The 17,551-nt window shown below is 37.3% G+C and overlaps 1 protein-coding gene across 1 annotated transcript in view; it reads right to left on the bottom strand.

Moving 5' to 3' along the window:
• Window positions 1–1,452: 1,452 nt before the first annotated feature.
• Window positions 1,453–17,551, bottom strand: part of dph1 (diphthamide biosynthesis 1) — an 83,616-nt gene continuing 67,517 nt past the window's right edge. The window contains exons 10-12 of the mRNA XM_028465626.1: window positions 9,732–9,810; window positions 3,174–3,308; window positions 1,453–1,858 (exon numbers count right to left, since the gene is read on the bottom strand). Coding sequence (XP_028321427.1) covers window positions 1,778–1,858; window positions 3,174–3,308; window positions 9,732–9,810 — 295 coding nt within the window. The 3' untranslated portion in view covers window positions 1,453–1,777. The remainder of the gene's footprint in view (window positions 1,859–3,173; window positions 3,309–9,731; window positions 9,811–17,551) is intronic.

Below are 17,551 nucleotides of genomic sequence, written 5' to 3'. Positions count from 1 at the left end.
AAAAGCAAATCTGACAGAATGGCTGCATCACAGGCCCATGTTAGCAAGGGAGTTGTAACAATAGCACAATGGAAAAATAAACAGGCTTGAAACAGTCTTTGTATACAATAAATACATGACGAAATGATTAAAAAACAAAGGAGTGAAAATGTGTGGAGATAGACGAGTTCTCTGAATCAACTGCTGTAATGAGGAGCAGCTTCCAATCAGCAGCCAAACCACAATACTGCATTTGTTTCTTTATATATTGAGAGACTTGCATTAATAAATAATGAGATTGGGAGGTGTAGTCCTGACTCACCCTCAGCCCCCCCGATAGATTTAAAGGGGGAGCTGAGGCTTTTTCAAAATTTATATCACGTTACTATGTCATTCTCTCATTAAACACATACCTGGAGTGTTGCCTCGGTTCATTCATGTATGTTTGAGTAATCTCTAAAAACTCTGACGGCATCCATTTTAGATGTAAATACGCCAGAGTCCTCCTAGGAACGCCCCCACCTCCTGGAGACGCCTTGGATCTTTCATCACCAGCTGAGTTACCGCCCACCGCTCCACAGCACAGCCCCTCCCCCTCCTATGTTCTCTTCCTTAGTTCAGCCCACAGCAACCGCCTCCGCATATTTAGCTTTTCATTTACTTATTTTAAATACTTTTGTAAGAAACCCATAACTTATGATGTACGCATTCAAATAAAAAAGTAAATAAAACTTGCACCCCTCCCCTGCTTCCAGCTCCGTCAAATCAGCTGCAGTCACAACATCTGAGAGATAACTGTGTGTGGATCGTTTACTCTGAAAAGGCAGGCAGCTACTACGATGAGCAGATGACTGCTTTCAAACAAAAGATGATTTGAAAGTGGATTAATAGGTACACAGACGCAATGCGACCCCTATTCTGGGCTATAGCGCCAGCAGCAGCACGGGTAAGCGCATGTGTGTGTGTGTGTGTGTCAGTGACAGATATCTCCATCTGTACGTTAGCATTCCTCACTTTAATAATCATTCTAATGTATTGTAGCGAGGTAAAGATGTAGAAAGTAGCCAAATACAGTGCACAGAAAAACAGAAGTAAACATCCGTGCATGTTTGTATGAGTACTGAAAGGGGGTGTGTTCATGGACGCGTCAGACAAGCTTGGACTTTCTTAAAGAGACAGAGGTGAAATCAAAGCATCATGAACCGTGTGCTGCATTTTCCAAAAAAATGTGGGTAGCATAGTTATTTGAGTATGCTATAGAATGGTACTATGTGCCTGAAAAAAACATGATACCACCCCCTTTAAATATACATCTGCACAACATGTAACGCAGTGTTTCATCTTTATTCTTTTCCGGGGCATTTCCAATTTCTTTAATTGTATTCACATCTGTAACAAAAGGTATGAAAAGTCATTTTGCTTTCAATGTGTGTGTCTCGCAAACATTGAATAAAAGCAAACGCATCCAACGTGTCACACTATTTACAGCATTTCATTTATTCAAGGACAAGCACTTTACAGCCAACTAAATCCTGTATAGACTCTGTTCTTTACAATGTGCTGAAGGTTGTCTTCAACAAATACACAATCTGCAGAAGAAACCATCTGCATGTTTCTTTTCCCACACATCAGAGAGCCACTGTTTTCAGACACCACTGGTTATGTCTCATGTTTCATGTCTTGTGATTCTTGAATTAAAAGCATCTGTTTTAAGACTCTTTTGCTTCACCCTTGCTCTCTGATTGGCTAATTAGTCTGACCTCTGTCCAGCTGTTGGCCTAAGGAGCACTCATGGGTGTCATTCCCCTTGACATCCACAGGGGGTGCACTGGTTCTGTTCACTGGGCTTTGTGGGATGGGCTGGTTTAGAGTCAGGTTTCTGCAGGGAAGCAGAAAAATAGTGGGAAAACTTGGAATAATGACAGTAGAAAGCTCGCAGTGATTAGTAGTAATGGTTTGCAGTAAAAAAATAAATAATGAATGACCAATTCCATGACCAATTATTAAAAAAAACATTTAGATTTAAAAATGAATTAAAGAAAATGCATTAACAAAACCGCTCTAGGCATCTAATGATGAATAATCAAAACTACCAACTAGCCAAATCCGGCCTGCAGGCGAAAGTAAAAATGACAGAGAAAACATGAATCATTGTGTAAAGATTAAGATTAAGATTAAGATTAAAGATTAGATTAAGATTAAATTAAGATTAAGATTAAATCGGGCTTTCGCCTTTAATTGGCCATGTAATGTTAGTACATTATTGGAATTTGTCTTCTGCACTTAACCCATCCCTGAGGAGCAGTCGGCAGCCATTTTGCGGCGCCTGGGGAGCAGTTCGGGGTTAAGGGACTTGCTCAACATCCCACAGTGACGGCCCCGGTGAGGCTTGAACCGGCAACCCTCCGATTACAAGCCCAGCGTCCTTAACCACTAGGCCACCACTCAATAATATTAGGTGTATTCCTGGTTAGAACCATGTTGTGTGATGTGTTATATGTAATTGTATACTGCACTAACAAGACAATTGTGTGGCGTGTGGACTCCAGACAGAGTAACAATGGCTCTAGCCAAAGAAAAAAAAGGAAGTCAAATTAATTCTTAATGTACCTGAATGTCTCGACTAAGAACATATGGATTATATTCAATAAAAAATATTGACAAAAAATAATAATTTTTATTTACAGTTGGACGTAGAAATGTAATGAAATACTTTACTTCTTTCAAAACACACCTACATGCAAGTAAAATGACTGATTTAGAAATAGTACCCATAACAGTAACTGAATTACAGTAACGTGAGTACTTGTAATCCAGTTTGAACATGTACAGGCTTCACGTGCAGGATTATGTAACCATTTATTCTCACTTTACTTAGTTTGTTTTTTAAATTATTACTATTATTATCTTTATTATTATTTTTATTGTGATAAATACACTGCTAATGTGTTGTTGTTTGAAATAAAAAAACAAAATAAATCAAATCAAATCCATTACTTTCACCTCTGCATTTAAAGTTGAGGTCAAAGTCAAGGTCAAAGCCACACCATTAAAGGGAGACGTTCAGAGCCATGTTGCGACTGAGCCACTGGGTGTCAGTATGGTGACACGCAGGTGAAGGGCCTTTAAATACAGTAGGGTCCTACTTTACTACTACTAGTACTCCTCTGTCATTCCACACCACGCTCTCTCACCTGGGCGTGTCTGCGGGCCGTCCTCACTGGCTGGTGGTCGGGGTGGTTGGGCGCCCACGGCCCCAGGCTCTGATTGGAATAAAAGTCCATCGGGTAAACCTCCTTCCAGCCAACCTCCTGCAGAGCAACAGCTGCCTGGAAGATGGAGAGGGGAGAGCGGCGGATGGACAGGTAGTCACAAATCACAGGAAGATAAACAAGCGAGAGGCGCCTGATGGGCTGAGAGTGTATTAACGGCTCCTCCAACAGGAAGCGCAGCGCGTTATTCTGACGTCCCCCCCCCAGTAGTCACATGCTGGGATCACAGTTTCCAGTTTTTGGGTAACGAGCTGGCGGGGAAAAACAAAGTGATGAGACGACACAACAGACGAGACAGGTGTGGTAACATTGAGCGTGAGTAAGTGGCACAGTTGTCATGTTATGTGGATGCACCAGCACAGTGAGGCTCAGCAGCTGGTGAAGCACTGGTATGACAGTGCTGTGAGAGAAGTTTAGACCACTCCATATGTTAGAGCGCTGCCACTGAATATTAATGGTGAATGGAGAGGCACAGCAGTGACTGGGTACATGAATAAACATCCTATAGAGAGCAACACTTGTTAGGATATGCATTTATACCAGAGTTTTAAAAAAAAAATAAAACTGATTAAAATCACATTTTTGTTATTTTTTTCAAATTAAAACACACAATATCAAACAACTGTATTTTATTATTTCACCTCCTCAAATATAAATCTTGTTTAAAAAATATAGTATAAAAATTTAGTAATTCAATAATAATGAAAATTAAAATTAATCTTTTGTAATCACAAAATTATTATTATTTTTCAAATTAAAACACCACACACAATCTCAAAAACTGAATTCTATTATTTCACTTTCTCAAATATAAATCTAGTTTAGAAAAGTGCACTATAAAAATGTAATAATTAAATAAATAATAATGAAAATTAAAACCTTATTTTGCAATCTTAAAATTATTATTTTTCAAATTAAAACACCACACACAATCTCAAAAAACAGTTCTATTATTTCACTTTCTCAAATATAAATCAAGTTAAAAAAATACAGTATACAAATTAAATAGTTAATTAAATATTAACAAAAATTAGAATTATATTTTTGTATTCTTAAAATAATTTTTCTTTTTCAAAATAAAACACCACACACAATCTCATAACAACTGTGTTCTACACTTTCACTTCCTCAAATATGAATCTAGTAAAATACAGTATAAAAATATCTGAGCAGGTGCATCTCATTCCTAGAGTACTACTCGTATCGTAACACTAAATTACAAACATTTTCAAAAACAAACACTTTTTTAAACTAAATCTGAAGGCTTTTAGGTGCCAAAGCTGAACTCGAGTATCATGTTTCAATCATTAAAATGACAAATGGGAGTATATTACTAATAACTATTATACAGCAAACTACAGTCACAGACCAGATTAAAAACTGGCTTCAAAGCCACTCTAATGCAGCCAGTGAATGAGTGTTCACTGGAGTAGCAACAGACTGACGCCACATTTCAAGTGGAAAAAAGAAGAAAAAAAAAAACACATTAAAAAAACAACAATGCATGAACCAATTCTCCTGTTTTCTTCTCTAAATGTACTTTGGTGGACACTAGTGCTGGTTCATCAGCCCAATATCCTTTTTTCTGAGTAATCTATGTTTATGTATGAATCTTTCGAAATGCGAAAAAATACCTAACTAGTTTTGTACTATGGTCTACTGCTGGTGGTCAATCATATACATTAATGTACAGTATATAAGCCCCTCCTTCGTTCATAGACCCTTATACAACTGCAAGAAAGCGCTGACTTTGCTCAGCCAATAGGCTTAGACTTCCTGGAGCGGGCCACTGTCAATCAAAGTGAATGCACGTGCACCGTCACAACAGCATAGCGTCATGGAGGAGCGCTCCAAAACTCCAGTTAACCATTTCACGATGGCCAACGTATAAAGCTTCTACTAACAAAGAAAAGAAAAGTCTGTCAACAAAGCTTGTGAATAAACGTCTATTTGACCACAACAGAATTTATCTCGGAGCTGTTTTTCAAAGGTGGAGGAACTTTCTGCTTTTAAAAGGATTCCGAACGGACCAGGATTTGGCGACATTGCTCATGGACAGGTAATAAACATGTTTTAATGAAAATATATGGCACTCTAACAATAAATGTGTAGTTTTTGTCGTTATGCGACTTTCTTATGTTTTGCAATGCACGCGCACATACATAGTGGCAGTGTTAGGAAGTAGAGCTGTTGATTGCGGGACATCGAGACGTTCTCTCAGAAACTCCAGATAGCAGCTTTAAGGTCTCGATTAGATTATAAACTGATTATTGGTCATTAACGATTCAATTTTCCATTATTGATCTTCCATTTAATATCAATCAGCTGCTAAATTATTTAACTTCTCTTCTGAGTAACACATCACAGCACTTTAAATATTATATAGTATGATTGAAATATCTCATTTAGGAGATCTCACCCGGTTTGTCTCACCATTTAAAAAAAATGTAAATATTCGATCTTTGGAAATTTAAGAATCAATTTATAATCGCAAGTGATCAATTACAGATGTTTTTCCACCATCCCTAGTGCACATATATGTTTATGTTGGATATTTTGCCATGCGGAATATGGCATTAATAAGTACTTAATAATGACTATTTAAGAGTGAATATGTTACTAATTTTCATGCTAATAAGCAACTAATGAATGGTTAAATAGGTGTTCTCTAAACTAAAGTGTTACCGCATTTACTTTCAAAAATATGCTCCAATACTTAAAAGTGTTGCTGTGTTCAAAGTTGATCTACTATGATGGAAAAAGTAATAATCAGTTAATAATTGATGAGAGATAGAGATACTTGGCCAATCAAAGAGTTGTTCTCAACCACTGGCCCATGGGGACGTTTCTAGGGTCAGGCTTTCTGTACGGAATTATGAAGCCAAAAGTGAACCTTCATGAACTACGAACCTACAGATAAATGGAGGTGAAACACAAACTTTTGCCATCATGTGTTACAATCCTGCAGGACTTTTTTCATTTTAAAACCAAACGAATACCAAAGGAATAAATATAGTTTCTGCTTCCAGTATGAAAGGAAATAAATAGAACTACATAAGCACCAGTGTTTGGAATAACAGTGTTTAAAATAACGGCGTTAGGTCTTTTTTTCAGTAACGGGGTAATCTAACTAATTACTTTTTACGCCGTTACTACGCCGTTAATGTTACTGAACGTTAAATGTGGTGCGTTACATGTATTGATTGAATAAACTGTGATCTGAAAGCACCACTGGCTTCATACGCAGCTGTAGGGAGGAGGTGGGTTAAAAACAAGGTGAGCGATCATGATTGGCTAAGGCGGCGTTATGTTTCATGGTAGCCAATCAGAGCCAGTGTTTTTACACACGTGCCAGCACACGCACCACACATACAACCACTACAGATTTGATGAAGCAGCAGAGATGGTGAGCATGGAGCAGTCAGATGAAAAATTGGCATTTTTGAGGTGACGATACAAACACTACTTTAAATTAATTGTGGTCAAAGACAAGAACGTGCATGTGAAGTGTTTATTATATTTTTTTAACAGTAACGCAAATAGTTACTTTCCTTGGTAATGACTTACTTTTATTATAGAGTAATTCAGTCACTTTTTGGAACAAGTAGTGAGTAACTGTAACTAATTACTTTTTTAAAGTAATGTTCCCAACACTGATTAACAGTAAAGAGCTCATGTTTTGCAGAAGAAAGCTACGTTATATCTATTTGGTATTCAAGAGCACAGCTGAGTTTGTTTCAACCCCTTTGACTCCTTTCAAACCTCTGCTCCCTGATGAGCTGATTTACACTGTTGTTGATTGTTAACAAAGTCTGCATTAATATTAAGTTCATTTTCTCTTCTGTATCAATACTTGTTTTATACAACAAAAAAGAAAATGAATTATTTGAAAATCATACAATGTGTTTTTGTGGATTTTTTTTTCTTTCTTATATTCCGTCTCTCACAGGTTGACGTGAACCTATGATAAAAAAAAAATTACAGACTTCTCCAGTCTTTGGAAGTCAGAAAACTTGCAAAATCGGTAGAGTATCAAATATTTATTTTCCCACTGTATGCATTCAGCCAAAGCCTGGTTGGAGAAAAATATGACGAGATTGTGGCTGTCAGAGATCTGTTTTTAATGATGTTAACCAGTGACTTCTCATTGATTATTGCTCCACCAATCATGTAGAAATAAGTGGTTCCAGTGCTGTATTTAAAAAAATAATCTGTGTTCTAACTAATATTCTAATAAGGCTCGGTGGAGCATGCAGATTAAAAAGGCAAAGAGGATCTATTTAGTTCAATTGATCAAAGTATTTCTAGAAATAGCCCCACCCTTAAAGAGAGCCTCACATGGCAAACGTCATGTCTCATATTTGATTTGTTATCCTTAGAACCATCCTACAGTATCCTTCTTCCTCCTCTGCCCTTATTTCACCCTTGTCTCATTCTCCCAGCTTTGCCCCCGAGGCTCTGCTCCTTCACCCTCTCACACTAGCCGCCCCCTGCTATGGAAGCTAGCTTCTGCGGCTAATCCCTGCTCTGACAGAAGAGCCAAGTGTGTCTTATTGACTATAAATATAACATGAGAGACGCTGAAAAAAAACATTTCATCCCCCCACCACCACCACCACCACCACCACCGACTCCTCCTACGCTTTTCTTTGCTCACAACCCCGTCCAATCGCATTTCTCTACACCTGTACCATGATAAACCCCACAACACTAAGATAAATACACAGTGAATTTTTATGGCCACGTTTACATGAGAGCTTTAAATCAGAATGAAAGTTAATTCCTCTTTAAACTGACCTTGTAAACACTTAGTTCTGAACACAAATGTAATTCCAAATTCAACTTAAATCTGAATTAGGTGGCTGGTTTATTACGAATTTAATTCCGAATTAAATAATTCCTCTAAGACTTGTCAGAGGAATAATATTAAACTACATTTGACAAATAATGTATCAAATGTGTGTTTATCTGTACTTTATACTGTAATAGATAAAACTGAAAAAACAAGGAACAAATCAGAAAAGGGCTGCAACCAGGGTTGGGGTCAATTACATTTTAAAATTACAATTCCACATTCAATTATCCATGTTCAATTACAACTTAATTACGATTACATTAACCAGCATTTGTTCCAGTTACAATTTAAATGACAATTATTATTCTTTCCCTGACAGTCAATTACTAACAACTGTCAATAACTAACAATTAATCACAATTACTGAGCCTCTAATAAATAATTTTATTTGAACATATCCTTCCTCTAGTGTTAGCATCTCTTATGATAACAGAGCACTTTGACCCATGTCTTAAATCAGCTGTAAAATACACTAAAACATATTATATATCATCTAATTTGTTTTTTTTTTATCTCCTGGTTATTTTGTTAGACTTCCTAATCTATAAAAATAATGGTATTTATATTTTTGGTGTGGGGGTCTGAGCCTTTATTCTGTCAGTATCTCTTTAAATGGTAAAATGATCCTGAAGAGAAGTGACAGGTAGTGAGAAAAGTTGAAACATATTTTAATAATTGTTAACAGTGTATGTGTCAGCCATAAAACTGTAACACGCTTTAATTAAACAAAGGTTTGTGTTTAATTAAATTGGAAATGACATCTGCAAATATGCTTTTGAAAGTTGACTTGTGGGGTGATTTTTAAATTTTGATTTGTCATTTTTAGGTTATTAGAGAATAGTGACATTTGTGTGAACTGATGGAGGGGAAAGGTTGATGGTCAATTATTTATTAAGTTAAGGGGCAGAAATAGAAGAATTGTATTCTTTTTACTGCTCCTTTCCAATCATGAAAATGTTTCATCTGTACTGTGATATTATTTCATGCAAATAGAGAATCTATGTCGGCTTGCATATTCATTAAAGGAACAAATAAATAAATAATGATCCCGAGTTTTTATAGAATTTCAATGATCGTATCAATTATCTAAACTTAATTACAATTCAATTATGATTACAACAATAAAAACAATTATGATTACATACATTAATTTCCCTTTGCAGCCATTTCACAAGTATTCCTATCAGTGGGAAGCATCGAATGCTAATCGGCTAAGTGATGAACAGCCACGACAAAGCTAAATCTGCTTTACTTTCCTACAACAGCTGCGGCAGTAAACAAACCCTTCTTTGAAAACGATCTTCATGGGTTGCTGGCTGGTGTTACTCCTCCCCTCAGGGAAAAGAAACCCAGCTGAAAGGTGGGAAGGGGTGGGAAGGGGTGGGAGGGGAGGGAGGGGGGTTGTGTGGTCTTATGGCCAGCAGAGGGGGCTATTTTGTAGGAAAAGTGAGCTTGTTTGTGCATGTTTTACTGCATAATAACCAAAAAAATGAAAATACACCAGTACAACATACAACTACATTTTTTTCGGTTATTTGTGCATGCCTGTGTGTACTGCACGTGTGTGTGTGTTTATCAAAGATGAGTGACAGCTCGTGTTGACAACCTGTCAAGTGCGTGTTTACCTCGTACGGGGACAGCAGGGGTTTGGAGAAGGCCGTGCCCCAATCGATGGACAGGCGTGGACAGGCGATCTGGACCCACCTGTGAATGAGACACAGCACTAGTAAGGAAAGACCACATCCAGGAGCAACAGCAAAAAATACATTCCAGAGGTCACGGGCACAATCCTATTAGACAGGCAGTGCACATCTGTGACTGCACACGGCAGGTGGAGTCGTGAGGCAGACGGTTGGGACTTGGGACGCTTCGTCTGGACTCACGGCGGTGCTATGATGATGAGCCGTGCTAAATGATCACATAGGATAGATCTCTATGGGGCCTGGTTGTGAAAAACTAAGAGCAAAGGTGAAAAGGAGCAACATACCATTGAAGAAAAAAGGAAAATGGAAAGGAAAGGTTAGGTGAGAGCGGTAAAAAAAACCAAAAAAAAACACGCACGCACCAGCCAGTCTCTGCGGGGGTAGCCTACATAGCTCGCAGACAGGGTGGTGGAGGAGGGGGTGATGGTTGGGGGTGGTGTGTATTACAGGGACTAAAAAAAATGGATGGGATGGACAGCGATGGAAAGAGTCTGATGTAGAAAAGAGCAGAAAAAAACAAAGCAGGAGAGAAGAGGGAGAATGGCAGGAAGAGGAGTGTTTACTCTAGAAAATGTATGAGAGGGATGAGGAGGGAGTGGATGTAAACAGCTGCAGGGAAACATGAACAATAATAAAAATGGAGACGGGGGTGGAAAAAGAGTCCAAGTGTGATTCCTTCATAGATCGATACGATCCATGAGTACGTCTGAACTGAGGACGCAACGCACACCCGCCAATGTCCTGAATCCAAACAATTGAGGTCAAAATTAATATCGACAAACATTATTTGAGTCAAAAATCAATGTTAAATATCAACAAGAGTATTAAGAAGTATGCAGGAAATGATGGGCTAGCACATGAATGGGCAACTCCATCACAGCGGGGGCCACAAACATGTGATTGTATCTGATCTGAGGGCGACATTATTAATATTCATGTCAACGTTTAGAATAATGACCAATCAGAGCGTTAATACGGGGGTGAGAAGGGTTTTGTTTATTTTTTTTTCTCTTTGTGGTTTGACGTTTTGTCAGTTTTTTGTCAGTTTGTGTGTTTTTTGTGTTCTTGGTTCTTCGATTTGTGTGTTTTTGGGGTCATTTTCAGTTTTGTTGTTTTTTTGTGATTTCCAGTCATTTTGTGTAATGTTGTTAACAGTTTTTGTGTCTTTGGAGATATTCTATCATGTCTTGTTGTTTTGTGTGTTTTTCAGTCATTTTGTTTAAGTTGTTGTGTCTGTCTTTGGCGTCACGAGTTTCACGAGTCATTTTGTGTATTTTTGGAATTTTTGTGTGCTTTTGTGTACCTTGTGTATTATGTTAGTCATCAGATTCCTTTCAATGTTTTTGAGGTACAATTTTTGGGGATTTGCTTTGGGGGCCACAAAAAATTAGACGAAGGGCCCCCAGGCCGCCAGTTGCCCATGTCTGGGCTAACACAAAAACTAAATAAAACAAAAGCACAATCAGTTTAAGATAATTTCCTATTCTTATTTTCCTTTCTTTAAATAACAGTTTTTTTTTTTCAATATCTGTCTAATGAATGAATCCCTATTTATCCGTCTAATATGAACACTGACTAAGTCACAAAAAATTTCTTATTACAATCATTTAACCCACGTGTCAAACCAAACTCAAGGCCCGGGGGCCAAATCTGGCCCTTCAAAGCATCCGATTTGGCCCACAAGGGAAAGTGAAAATGACAGAGAAAACAAAATTCATGGTGTAAATTACCAAATAATTCAGTAGGACATTGTTGTTGAAAGAACTCTATTTTTTTTCCCCAAAATCCTGCAATTTTTCTAAAACTATTCCACAAAATCTCCCCAAATAAAATAAAAATTGGTCAAAAAATAAATATCGGTAAATCACAAGACATTAAAAAAAGGACCTGATGTTATCTTTATGGTAATAATAAAATAAGTTCTTTAATTTACCAAAGTTATACATCTGTTAGTTTTTGTGAACTCAAATATCTAACCAGCCAAAAGCATGGCAACCAAAGTCCATGCAGTGAAAATGAAGTTTAAAGAAAGAGGACAAATAGTGATTGAAGTGCTTCAGATTGTGGCATTGCAGTTATTGCCAGTCAGACTGGTATTTTATTTTAGGAACGGCTGATGTACTGGAAAGTGCACCTATTTCTAGAGTTTAGAGCAGAGAATAACAAAAAAAGGCTTTATCGTGCAAGAAACCATTTGAAAATTACCAGACTGGTTTCAGTCAAGAGGTTACAGTATCTGCAGTAAGCATAAGTCTAAAAAAAATACACAGAACCATCTGTTGGCAAACGCTTCCAAAAAAACTATTTTCTGGCCTGATAAGTCTCAGTTTCAATTACAATATTCAAACGTAATGTTTTCAGGCGGCTGGCAGTGGCATTGTGCTGTGGGCATGTTTACTTGTTACACTTAAGCTCCTTAGTAACAACTAAAGACAATTAAAGGCCAAAGATAAAGTGAGAATCCATTCTGACCATGTCCATCCATGGCAAGAACTTCAACGTCTTCACAACTCACTCGGATGTAGTCACATGGATATTCCCAGCAGTTTATGGATCTGGTGGGAAAGTAGGTTCCAACCCAATCATAGCTGATTCCATCTCAAAGCGAATGGTAACGATACACATGGGAAACAAGTAGTGGCAGGAATCAGATTCTATGATTTTACACATTTGTGCATTTCAATACTCGAGTTAAAGCATGAATAAACAATGCACAAACAAGCTCTGTCTAAAAGGAGTTAGATCATGTGTCAAACTAAAGGCCCGGGGAACAAATCCGGGCCTATAAGGCATTAATTTTGGTCTGCAGGAGAAAGTAAAAATAAAAAATAAAAAGGCACGAATCAATGTGTAAATTATCAACTAATTCAGTTGTAGATATCGCAGTCCCTCAAAATACACAAATTCAATGAAACTTTACAGTATTTGCCAGCGCTCGCAGGTTTCCCATGTTTATATCCCATGATGGCAATCATTTTTAATAGCAAACCGTTGAAAGAACTTCAATTTAACTCACATTATTCCACAAGATTTCCCCAAATTAAATGAAAATTAATCATGAAATCAAGTAAATTAAGGTAAAGATCCTGCAGGGACTGATTTCTGTCACTTATTGCTTGGATATTGTCATTGCCTTACATACTTTACTAATGATTTTAAGGTGGAATTCAAATGTAAAGTAGGGCATATTATTGCTGAAATTTCTTGTTCTCCCGTCTTTAATCTGCGGCCCACTTGAGTTGAAACTGGTTTGTATTTGGCCCCTGAACTAAAATGAGTTAGGCACCCCTGAGTTAGATGATCCAGCACAGATACTTGTGACTCATTCATTAGGGGTAACTGAGAGTTGGGCCTATAAAAGAGAAGAGTCACCAGACACAAAGACTAGATGAATGGATCAGCTCAGTAAAATGAATTGGGCGATACCATATTGCCACAAGAAAGTGGTCTAATCTACAGTTTTACCAACTTAAAAAGAACTAAAATGGAAACCTGTTGTGTATGACTTGAATAAACACTCTAAAGCCCAGATTCCCAAAGTGGGGTACGGGTACCTATTGTCATAGGAGGTAGATGAATAAAAAAATGGAAACTAATATCAGCAGTCAGGAGCCTCCATGCATTGCCACAAATTAGTCGATGTAAGACTACCCATGGTTACAAATAATTATTCTTTTATAAAGTATTATATATTGTTCCTCAACAGGATAGCTACAATTTATAAACACATTTCACTGTAGGGCTTCATTGTATATGACATTACATCAGTGGTTAACGACCTTTTTGAGTCGTGACCTCATTTTAATATTGCAAAGTTTTGGGGTCTCAAGAGACTTATTTTCTTTCTAGAATTAGCTTTTGATACAGTTTGTTGTTGCAAGGATTAGTGCACAAAGATGGGCCAGCTCAGATATTTTTATACGGCATTTTATTTTAACTAGATTTATATTTGAGAAAGTGAAAGTATAGAATACAGTTGTTTAAATTTGTTTTGTGTGTGGTAATAATAAAAACATTTTAAAATACATTTACAGTATTTTTATTATTATAAATTATTGGACATTCCAGGCGACCCCAAGGTTGGAAACTGCTGCATTACATTATTATGTATTTGAAGTGTTTGGGAACCACTGCTCTAAAGAATTAGTTTACCTTCAACCTTTCAGCACACATCACAAACAAAGGTACTGTTAATGGACTGGAATGCAGGACCCGCTTGTATATGCTGTGATATATAATGGGGGAGAAAAAAAACCCAGCATGACATTTATGCTATGCTCATAGTTCACCACACTGCAATACCTGCTGCGACCCAACACACACCGACACTGTTGGGAGGACGTCATTCTGCACGGCTCTATTTCAATTACACACAACATCTTGACCCGCGAAAGCAAGAACAATGAACCCTTTTACAGAAGTGAGCTGGAGTGTCAGTGTGTGAAAGGGATAATGAAAGATTTACTTTTTTTTAATAGCAAACCTAATTGAATTTGAATAGAGATTTTTTTTTAATATCATTAGAAGCCAAAAAAGAAAAGAAAATTAAAACGGTAAGATAAAAGGCCGGGTGCTATTCACTGTCTAACTGAGATAAGTGTGTGTGTGTGTGTGTGTGTGTGTGTGTGTGTGGTGCAGATATCCGTACAATAGTTTAACACCTGCACGGGGACAGCCTAATTATACACTTAAGAGCAGTGCTAAAGGTTCCTTTCTCTTAATATAAGTGAGTGTGTGTGTCTAATGACAGAGAGAGCCTGGGGGTGGTGGGGGCGAGGGTTACGGGGGTGGGGGGGGGGTTCTGCTCCTTGTGCTGCAGCAGCAGGAAGTGAGCAGTAGCGTGTGCTCTGTGGCCTTGTTGTCCACGGCTGAACCTGCCTCATTCTGTTTCTACTTTAACACAGTCAGACTTGATAGGACGGTGAGAAACTCACACAATATACTGGCTTTTCCACCAAGGAGAGAATATTTTCATTTCCATTTCATTTTATTTATTTGCCCGACTTTTAGCAGAATTACATCAAAAGTACTTATAGAATTTGACAAATTTTAACCAAAGATAGACCTCATGCCATGGATGATTCCTTCAAATATTGGAGGGGATGTGGATTAAAATACTGATACTGGATCAGTTTGAAAAATCCCTATCTCTCATCATTAGGTTGGTTGGTTAATTACCCCACCAAATTCCATCTGGATCAGATCCAGACTGCACATTTCATAACGATTTTTCAAAAAGATCGGGGTGCCCCATATATTTGAACCAGTGTAGTGTTATTAATGGAGATAGACAATTCTTCCAAGCCTTATATCACAGCTGGGGCCACAAAAATGTGATTGTATCTGATCTGAGGGCCACGTTATCAAGATTCATGACAGCATTTAGAATAACAACCGATCTGAGCTTTAATACAGGGGGAGAAAATCATTTTTGTCTTTGTGGTGTTGTTGTTTTGTGTTTTTAGAGTCAGTATGTGTATTTTTCTGTCATTTTCTGCAATTTTGTTGACAGTTTGCGTGTCTTTGGAGCTATTCTGTAATGTGTTGTTTTTTGTGTTTTTGTAGTCATTTTGTTTAAGTGGTTGTAGTGTCTGTCTTTGTTATTATTTTGTGTATTTGTGTGTACTTGGTGCATTTTGCTTTCTATTTGTGTGTGTTGGGAGTTATTTTGTGTATTATGTCAGGCTTTATATTCCTTCCAATTTCTTGGAGTACATTTTTTGGGGATTTATTTTGGGGGGGGGCGGCCAGTTTCCCTTGACTGCTTTAAAGTGTGAATGATGATGGTGCCATGATCAGGATCAATGATCCAAGTAACTGCCAATATCTGGCAAAGAGGATATTTGACACTTGGCAGAGGTTTACTGTTTGACTAAATGTTGAGTTTCCTTGTGAATGAAATGTACTATACAAATAAATATCCCTTGTCTAGATACACAACCCATGGAATAATTTTGTTTCCCTTTTTAATGTACCCATTGTTTCCCATTTTGTTTTTATTTAACCAACTCCAGATCTTCCTTCTAATGGCTCAGTTGCTGATAAATAGTTTCTTCCACTGAAATGAATAGAATAAGCGCTGGATGTGCAGTTTTTAATTGACAGCATAGTTCTCAAACTTTAAAGTAAAAAAAGTGACACACACTGACTGAACCAGATATACATGAAAAGTTTAAATCGTCACTGAGAAGTCTTCAAACAAGATCCATGATTTTTTTATATCAAGTAATAAAAATAACTGCTACATTGCATTTTAGTGCAAAACCGCTGGAAAAATGAAACAAGAGACGTGCAAAAATTACAGTCTTTATGGCGGAGTTGAGCGAGACAAAGCCTCAATCGAACACTTCATCTTTCATTATACACAAGTGCTGCTTCAGGTTTAGAGCCAGTGTGTGCAAGGATAAAAAGTGGTTTGAATCTTTTAACAACAAATCTCTTCCATTTATCTATGAATAAATGGTAATTAAGATTTTTTGGTGAATACGCCAGTTTAAAAAAGTTAGGAGATTAATCCATATTTTACATCTTCTGTATATGAGCTGAGCCTAAAATGAGTATACAGACAACTACGTATTGTTTTCCCAGCCTGAATCATGAATACAGTAACAGGTCATAGTGACTACAGTCTGTCCTGATGCTTTGTTTGCCTGGTGAATCATGTGTTTTTTGGGTTTTTTTTTAACTCTGCAGAAACATTATTTTGAAGGGTAAAGGCCAGAACTCCACTACCACTGCATCTGTCACTCTCTCACCCATCACACCTGCTATTACTCTACTGTAATAAGGCAATTGAAGCGAGTGGTGGACCTGAGCGGGCATGAAGCTGCTGCACCTCAGTGTCTCACCATTCTTTATTCTTACTTGTGGTTTTATGTTTGGAAGATCCACTAGACACACTGAACCTGGAGGGTGAATACTGTCCCTAAAGTAGCAGAGCCCATTTCACCATTATATAGAGCATGTATTAGTACCAGGGTTGGGTTAAATTACATTTTTCAATTACAATTACATTTTCATCTGTTCATGTTCAAGTACAACTCAATCATGATTACAATGACCTTCAGTTTTTCCAATTACAATTAAAATTTTAATTACTAGTATAGTGCCCGTCGGAAGTATGTATTCACATTGACATTAACAGGAGTTCCACAGTGTGGATGGGAAAATGAATGGGATATATATATCTATATGATAAAGTCACTGTTGATGACATCATCAGTTTTAACATTCTTGAAACACTGATGACATCACTGTTGATGACATCATCAGTTGGAACCTTCTTGATAGGAACTCTGATGACACCATTGTTGATTTTGGAATGTCCAAATTACTCCAAAATAACAGATGCACACACTCGGGGTATACGCAAGCCGTTGACAAAGTTTTGCACCTTTTTTGCATTATAGATAGATTTTTTTACCCATGACAATTATGTCCTCAATTACTAAAGTTCGAATTCAATCAATCACAATTACTGAGCCTGAAATAAATAACGCCATAAATGAAAGTATCCTTCCTCTTGTGTTAGCTTTCTGTTAGCATCTCATATGATAACGGGTCAGTTTTGACCCATGTCTTAAACCAGCTGTAAAATACACTAAAAAAAATATTATCTATCATCTAATTTGTTTTTCATCTCTTAGTTTCCTTGTTAGGCTTCCTAATCAATGAAAATATTAGTATTTATATTTTTCTGTCCGTATACCCCTACATATTTTTTTTCTTTCTTCAAATTAAAA

This window comes from Gouania willdenowi, chromosome 13 (genome assembly GCF_900634775.1).
Source record: "Gouania willdenowi chromosome 13, fGouWil2.1, whole genome shotgun sequence".
NCBI classification, from domain to species: Eukaryota; Metazoa; Chordata; class Actinopteri; order Blenniiformes; family Gobiesocidae; genus Gouania; species Gouania willdenowi.
The sequence above is the reverse complement of the archived record's forward strand: the minus strand, read 5'-3'. Positions and strand labels throughout refer to the sequence as shown.